Source organism: Xiphias gladius, chromosome 2 (assembly GCF_016859285.1).
Source record: "Xiphias gladius isolate SHS-SW01 ecotype Sanya breed wild chromosome 2, ASM1685928v1, whole genome shotgun sequence".
Lineage (NCBI taxonomy): Eukaryota > Metazoa > Chordata > Actinopteri > Istiophoriformes > Xiphiidae > Xiphias > Xiphias gladius.
Genome location: NC_053401.1, coordinates 17,592,105 through 17,600,460, shown reverse-complemented (window position 1 = coordinate 17,600,460; position 8,356 = coordinate 17,592,105). Strand labels below are relative to the sequence as shown.

The following is an 8,356-nucleotide window of genomic DNA, read 5'->3' as shown; positions in this document are numbered from 1 at the left end:
AATTAAAGTAACAGATGCAGAAGCCCACACGAAAGAACTTTGTTACAAAATGTAGGATTTTCAGAAGAAAAAAAAACAGAGTAGCTCCAGTCTGTGAGGTCGATAAATGTTTCCTACAGTGAGGATGTCCACCTGGAGAATGGATTGACACCCTTGCATCAGAGGAAACCGAAGCACCCTGCCTGCCAGGATGTTCTCTGCTGTGGCCAGGAATCTGGGGAAGCCCTTCATTTCCTGAATCAGTGCTGGAACACAGAAGGACTAGAACGTGCAAATATCTTACATTCAGTCTTCCTCCAAATTCATTTTATTGCTTTCCTTTTTTTGAAAAAAAAAAAAAAAAAAAAATCACTGATCTTACCTCAATAAGGAGATGGGTCATTTCTAAATGAATGCAAACTCTTGAAAAGGATGTAAAATTTGGAGTTTGAGAAAGTACAGGCTGGCTGATCATGATCGAGACTTGGGCAAACAAAGTCATTTTCAGACACATATGTAGGTTAATGAGAAACCATCTATATCTGTCGGTGTAATTATTACAATTTATTTAAAAATAAAAGATTTAAACAGCTACATGCAATAAATGGACTATACAAAAAAATACATCAGTTCACTTAAAAAGGAACAAATACAAATATACACTCAATGGCCACTTTATTAGGTTCACCTTCTCCTCAGTGCAAATATCTAATCACCTAATCATGTGGCAGCAACTCATGCAGACGTGTTATAGAGGTTCAGTTGTTGTTCAGACCAAACATTAGAATTGGGACGGAAATGTGATCTAGGTGACTGACAGAAGAATTAATTTTTAGGAGTTCTGAAACTGCTGATCTCTTGGATTTTCACACATAGCAGTCTCTAGAGTTCACTCTGAATGTATCCAAAAACAAAAAACATCCAGTAGTAACGTCCAGTTCTGTGGACAGAAACACTTTGTTGATGAGAGAGGTCAGAGGAGAACGAGCAGATAGTGTTGGGAATAATTTCTTGGCACATATTAGTCCCCTTAATACCAAATGAGCATGGTTTACATACTTTAGCCTACCTAAATATTCTTCCTGACCCTGTACATCCCTTTATGGGCACAGTCTACCATCTTCTAATGGATACTTCCAGCACGATAATGCTCCATGTCAGCTCAAGCTGCTTTAGACACATGAGTTCAGTGGACTCCAATGGCCTCCAGTCAGGAGGTCATACTCCAATAGAACACCTTTAGGATGTGGTAGAATGGGAGATTTACAGCATGAATGTTCAGCCAAAAAATTTTCAGCCACTGTGTGATGCACCAGCACCTTGTTGAGTCCATGACACCCAGAACTCAGGCTTTTCTGGGGGGAAAAGAGGGTTCCTACCCAGTATTAGGATGGTTGACCTTATAAAGTGGCCACTGAGTATAGTTTCTAACACTAATGAGCAAAAATAGATACCTTCAGTTAAAACTGACTAATCAGACCAATTTAACCAGAGAACATGGTATTTAATTATGGCAATTTGAAAGAGTTAACAGAAGTATTTTTAAGTGGCTAACGTGTTTAAATAATTTAAGAATTAATAAATCTGGATGTAGCAGAGTATGTGTGGACAGGCTTTACTTTCATTGCCATATACCTAATCGCACCCCTATTCCAGTGACCAACCTTCCTCTAGAAAATCTCAACTGTGCCTCATTAAAGCACAAACAGTTTTTAGCCTAATGTAGCCATCTTACTGATATAAAAATGTGTACACAGTCATCAAAACATGTTGATCCACAGTGTTATGCCTAAAGTCTTCATGTATAATGAAAGGTCACATGGTCAGCTGATGGTCAGACTGAATGACGTAATCAGAGTATCTGTACTAGCTTCAAAGGTGCTTTTGCAACTATGACCTCAATCCATTCAAAATAACATTTACTGTTGTCCTTATTACGATGACTCAGGTCTGTGTCCACACAGGAGCTTCCTGTTTACCATCTGTCCATGAAGTAGGTTTAAAATCCCTTAACACCTGAGGCAGAGGTTTTTTCATTGGTCAGTTATACCCACATCACCTCAGGGGGAATAGAAACTCAATACATAGCCAGAAGTCTTTTTGGCTGACTCATCTACTCCCCCTGCTGAATCAGGACCTGGATGTTGGCTTTCTTGTTCTTGCCTTTGTCTCCAGGTAGTTTAAGACTCTTCTGTGTGATCTCGTGCTCATCATCACAGTCTGATTCCTCCTCAGAGTTTGATGAATCGTCTTCATCTTCAGAGTCGCTGTCGGACCTGCTGAGCTCCACCAGTGCTACATCCTGAGAACAAGAGGAGGAAATCATAACTCAGTCACTCATACAACAAATAACATTAAAAGCTAAAATAATAATATAATAAAAATAAACTTGGTTTATAAAGCACTTGTCAAAAACAGAGATACATAGTGCTTTACATAGGAAAATCCAAATAAAACAATTCAGCACAATGAAAATTAAAGAAAAATCAAGCCACTAAAAGTACAGAGAACAAATAAAAACCCAACAATACATAAATAATAAAAAATAAAAAGGGTGAAATAACCAATTAGAAAAGATAAAACATACTGGAAATCACACTAAAACAAACAATGATTTTAGTAAAAGGCTTAAGAAGTGATATAAAGATGTTACTGAGAAGTCTCAGATCTTCAGGCATGGAGTTCCAGAGCTGGGAGGCCCTTACTGAAAAAGCCTGGTCACCTTTAGTGCTGAGCTGGGTCTTAGGAACAACCAGAAGAGCTCTGCACGAGTATCTGAGGCTGCGCCCTCGTTCGTAGGGCTGTAGCAATTCAGCAATAAAGCTCAGAGCAAAGGCAATATGTGATCAAAAAAGTGAAAAGTTTAAAAGTGATCTTAAGTAAAATCTTAAAATCAATTCTAAAACTACCTAGTAACCAGTGAAAGGAGGCTAACACACAGCTAATATCCTTGTCTTTTTTGATTTGTTAAGAGCCGAGCAGCTCCGTTTTGTATTAACTGCAGGCAAGAGATTGTTTTTTGGCTTACTGCTGAACACAGTGAATTACAATAATCAAGACGTGATTATATAAATGCATGTATGATCTTCTAAAGGTCAGTGTGAGAGAGGAATGACCGGATCCTTGAAATGCTCCTCAGTTGGAGGAAACATGATTGGACAATGCTTGTGACTTGCTTGTCGAGAGCTGTCCAAAAATACAGTTAGGTTTCTAGCTGCTGGTTTTGGATATTTGGACAGTGAACAAAGACTGTTCTGTGGAGAGGATAGGGACTTCGGAGGGCAGATTAGAATTATTTCTAATTTATTTTCATTTAGCTAGAGGAAGTTTTGAGACATCCGACAAAAATATTAACTGTTTAGGAATTACAGCCATTTATATAGATAAAGCCTCCAGAGGCTCAAAAGTAATCGACAAACTACCATAATTATAAATATAAGGATTATTTTTAACACTTGGATGACAATCCTTTGTAGTCAATGACCACCTGAAGTCTGTAACTCATGGAGATCAGTTTCCACCCTTGTGATGCTTTGCCAGGTCTTTACTGCAGTGGCCTTCAGATGTTGCTTGTTTGTGGGTCTTTCTGCATTCAGTTTTGTCTTCAGGAAGTGAAAAGCATGCTCAGGTGACTGACTTGGCCACTGAAGAATATTCCATTTCTTTGCCTTGAGAAGCTCTTGGATGGTTTCGCAGTATGTTTTGGGTCATTATCCATCTGTACTGCGAAACAGTCCTATCAGTTTTGCAGCATTTGGCTAAATCTGAGCAGAGAGTACAGCTCTATACACTTCAGAGTTTACCCTGCTACTTCTATCAGCACTAGCATTATCAATAAACACCAAAGACTCAGTTCCTTTGGCAGCCATACATGCCTATGCCATAACACTGCCTCCACCATGTTTCACAGATGATGTGGTATGCTTTGGATCTTGAGCTGTTCCTTTCCTTCTCCATACTATTCACTTCCTATAATTCTGCTACAAGTTAATCTTGGTTTCATCTGTCTAAAGAATCTTGTTCCAGAACTGGGCAGGCTTTTTTAGATATTTTCAGGCAAAGTCTAATCTGGCCTTTCTGCTCGAGTGTTACCAATGGTTTGCACCTTGTGGTAAACCCTCTGTATTTACATTCACAAAGGCCTCTCTTGATTGTAGACTTTGACAATGATATGACTACCTCCTTGAGAGTGTTCTTGACCTGATTAGATGTTGTGGAGGCTTTTTCTTCACCAACAAAAATGTTCTGTCATCATCCACTTCAGTCATCTCCCATAGTCTTCAAGGCTTTTGGTGCTGCTAAGCTCACCAGTGCATTCCTTCTTTTTAAGAACGTACCAAATTGTTGATTTGGCCACTCCTAAAGTTTCTGCTATCTGTCTAAAAGATTTGTTTTGCTTTTCAGTGGCCTCCTTCACTTGCATCGACACCACATTGGACCACATATTGAGAGTTGAAGGTTAATGAGAAGGTTAATTGAACCGCTACCAAATGCAAATTCAACACCTCGAATCAGCTCTGGACCTTTTATCTGCTTAATTTGTCATGAAATACCAAAGAAAAAAAGGCCACACCTGGCCATGAAACTGACTTAATTGTCTGATTACCTTTGAGCCACTGGCTCTGTTCACACCTGACATTAACATGTGTCTTGGGTGATCCAGTCACAACTGGACAGAACGTCAGTTCACACCTGGCACTGGAAGGTGTCTCCATGTTACTCGAGTGACCACTTGTGTATGGAACTTATCTCCCCGCTCTATATGCAAACAAACACGTCCATCATTTCCTTTTGCAAAGACCAAATGCATTGTTTTTAACCAGCAGGAGGCAGCAATGCATTTCCCGTGCCTAGTCTGCAGAAAATTAAAAGAAGAAGAAATCAAAACAATACAGACTGGGTCTATTACTTGGCATGTCCCAGGAAAACCAAATCGCTCATAATGTTTGACTAACTTGTAATTTATCTCTATGGGCGTTTAAAAATTTTTACACATCGTGGACAAAGCCAGCTTTTGTATGACTTGTATTTGTTTGCGAATGAATATATACTTCCACTTATGCAGAGGACGTCAGTTGAGTAGGCAGTGCTTCAATGTGGCCCAGGATACATTTGCATTCACACTTCTAAAAGAATGTGGCCATATGCAAATAACCTTGGAGTGTGGTTTGAGTGATTGGATCTCAAATGCGTTCTCAATGTGTCTTAGGTGCATTTACACCTGTACTTAGAACTGTCAACTTGTGAGTGGATCACCAAAGACGCATTTTAATGCCAGATATGAAGAGGGCCTCTGAAAATTGCGAGATTATGTTTAAAAATATCTATAATTCCTAAATAGTTAAGGTGATATTTTTGTTAAACCTTTAAATTAAAGATGAAAGTCTACACTTCAATCACAGCTTGATGGCTTTGTATCAAATCCATTATTTGTTTTAAATCCAAAATTATGAAAATTGTGTCACTGTCCAAATACTTATGTACCTGACTGTATGTCTAAAAATTTTTAAATTGATACTTAGACAGTTATGCTCCCATTGACCTTCACCAACTAACTTCAACAATGTCTTCATCTAAGCCATCAATCTGTCTCTTAGACCACATCCAAACTAGGCTGCTTAAGGAAGTTTTACCATTAGTTAGCACCTCTTTATTAGATATGATAAATCTGTCTTTATTAACAGACTATGTACTGCAGTCCTTTAAAATAGCTGTAATTAAACCTCTTCTTAAAAAGCCCAATCTTGATCCAGATGTTTTAGCCAAATATAGTCCATATCTAACCTTCACTTTCTCAAGATCCTTGAGAAACCTGTCGCCAACCAGCTGTGAGACTTTCTACATAATAGTTTATTTGAGGACTTTCTGTCAGGATTTAGTATGCATCATAGCACAGAGACCACTGGTGAAATTACAAATGATCTTCTAATTGCATCGGACATAGGACTTGTCTCTGTACTTGTCTTGTTAGATCTTAGAAGTGAGGACACTATTGACTATCACATCCTATTACAGAGACTGGGACATTTAATTGGGACTAAAAAGGAACCACTCTAAGTTGTTTAAGTCCTATTTATCAGATCAATGTTAGTGTGTGCATGTTAACGAGAAATCCTCCATATACTAAAAAGTTTGTCATGGAGTTCCACAAGGTTCTGTGCATGGTCCAGTTCTACTAACCTTATATATGCTTCCTTTACATAATATTATTGGGAAACACGCCATAAACTTCCATTGCTATGCAGATGATACCGAACTGTACTTGCCAATGAAGCCTGATGAAACCAATCAGTTAGCTAAACTTCAAGCATGATATTAAGACCTGGATGACCAGCAACTTTCTGCTATTAAACCCAGACAAAACTGAAGTTATTGTAATTTCCCCCTTACACCTCATAAACACATTATCTAATGATATAGTTACTCTAGATGGCATTGCCCTGGCCTCCAGCACCAAGGTTAGGAATCTTGCTGCTACCAGCACCACACCAGGAGTTGAATCCAGGGACACAGTTTGCTGGTTAGTCAGGATGATTGTTTGCCAGAGGGAGGACGTGATTTGAGATCAAGTGGTGTTTAATTCTTAGCCACATGTCGACTTGTTTTCCCTCTACCTCTGACAACTTGTCCAGGTGGGACAGAGAAGAATGGAACAGGAGGCCTCCTGAATGATGCTGACTGGCTGGGGAGTAGGTTCCTCCAGACAGTAGACAGCCGAGTTGTTTAGCAAGGGGATGGTGGAATCCCCTGCAGCCACGTCTTCACCGGAGAGGAACATTTTTATGCGCGTCCAGCTTTGATTTTATAGTGGGAACCTGACAAGCGAGTGCCCAGCAGTCCTTACAAGGATCAGCTTGTTAACAAAAGGAAATTTCTTTCCACCCTGGATCAACAGCAGAGATGACTCCATACAGACAAGTCCTGGTTACGTCTCCTCACTCGAGTGCAATCTGCATGATGGAGTATTCAACAGACAAGCCAGGAACGGGAGCAGAGGTAGCACGAGAGCCAGACCTCAAGTTTAGAAGAATGTTACAACAGCCTCTGATCTTCGCTAAAAATGATGACCAGAGACCAAAATCTGTAGAATCTCGTAAAACTGGTTGATTAAAAAAAACAAAACAAAAAAACAAAAAAAACCTTTTCAAATGTTTGAATTTTAAGTTCCTGTCTGGAGTTTTCTAGATCACTAGATGGTGGCAGGAAAGCAATTTACCAGCAGACTGACACTCACCATCTCTATGACCCTCTGTGCCTCCTCCACGTTCTCTATGTTGAAGCGTCCAGCAGGAGCCTCCTCCATTTGCTGCTTCAGCTTCTCATTGGCTTCAGCCATCTGAGGCAGGAAGTTCTGCAGCCGCTCCAACACTGATATACAACAAAACATATCATATGTCCATCTCAAATGTTTTTTTGTCCTTGGTTTTCCTGCAGGTAATTAATGTAAAAGACCAAATTAATAACAACACATTGTGCAGGGAAGTGATGTATGGTCTCACCACTGCTTCTTGGGACTCTCTCTGTCTGTAGGGATCTGCCAGCTCTTGGCTTAAGGAGAAGCCTCTCACCGAGACCTGGCAGCAAAACAAACAAGTTCATTACAGATTATCACAGCAGACCCAATGAGAATTCCTTTGACACATTTCTCTAGAGTGACTGAGGTGCAAAAAGAGTTCAAACAGGGAGCACAAAGTTACAAAATAAACATGATTTAAGTTATGATTTAAAGTTTTAAAAAAAAACGAGTCTTTTTTTAAAAGGGTTCCCCTTCCTATATAAAAAATAAATAATAACAACAATAATAATAAACCAATAACCTTGTACTAATTTTTCTTGATCGTGACAAAGCTGAGTGCTGTAGAAATGCCAATAGATTATATATCTCATGTAATGTATACAAGTGTAACACATTTCATTGCTTTGAACATCATTTTGATAAATTTAGGTGTTTTTTTAGCAAACATCTGCCATACTTATATCAGAAAATATCCTTGTTAGTGTCTTCATAATAATCGATCATCAACACCAGCTCTATGAAAGAAAGAATTTTGTTTGTATAATAGTAATCACACTTAATGTTAGTTTTAAGTGTGACTGTATATGAATATATATGAATACTGTTGACTATGACGTTTTCATATATAATTCACAAGTCATAACTTTGTCTTAGACTGTATTGTATATAAAATGTTGCTTATGTCTAACAACAACCATTTGCCTTTTACACTAGAAATTATTAAAATGTCATTAGTTTTCCACAACTATGGGAATATTTTAGTTGTCTGGAACAATTACAAACCTTTCCCTGAACATAACCTGGTAATTTGTCCAGAAGCTCCACATCCACACACTTATAGCACTTTAATGTTTTTCCTGT

At 38.7% G+C, this 8,356-nt stretch overlaps 1 protein-coding gene across 1 annotated transcript in view; it reads right to left on the bottom strand.

Annotated features, from left to right (window-relative positions):
* Positions 1-522: 522 nt before the first annotated feature.
* Positions 523-8,356, bottom strand: part of nopchap1 (NOP protein chaperone 1) — an 8,292-nt gene continuing 458 nt past the window's right edge. The window contains exons 2-4 of the mRNA XM_040151829.1: positions 7,479-7,553; positions 7,214-7,347; positions 523-2,281 (exon numbers count right to left, since the gene is read on the bottom strand). Of these exons, the coding sequence (XP_040007763.1) occupies positions 2,093-2,281; positions 7,214-7,347; positions 7,479-7,553 (398 nt within the window). The 3' untranslated portion in view covers positions 523-2,092. The remainder of the gene's footprint in view (positions 2,282-7,213; positions 7,348-7,478; positions 7,554-8,356) is intronic.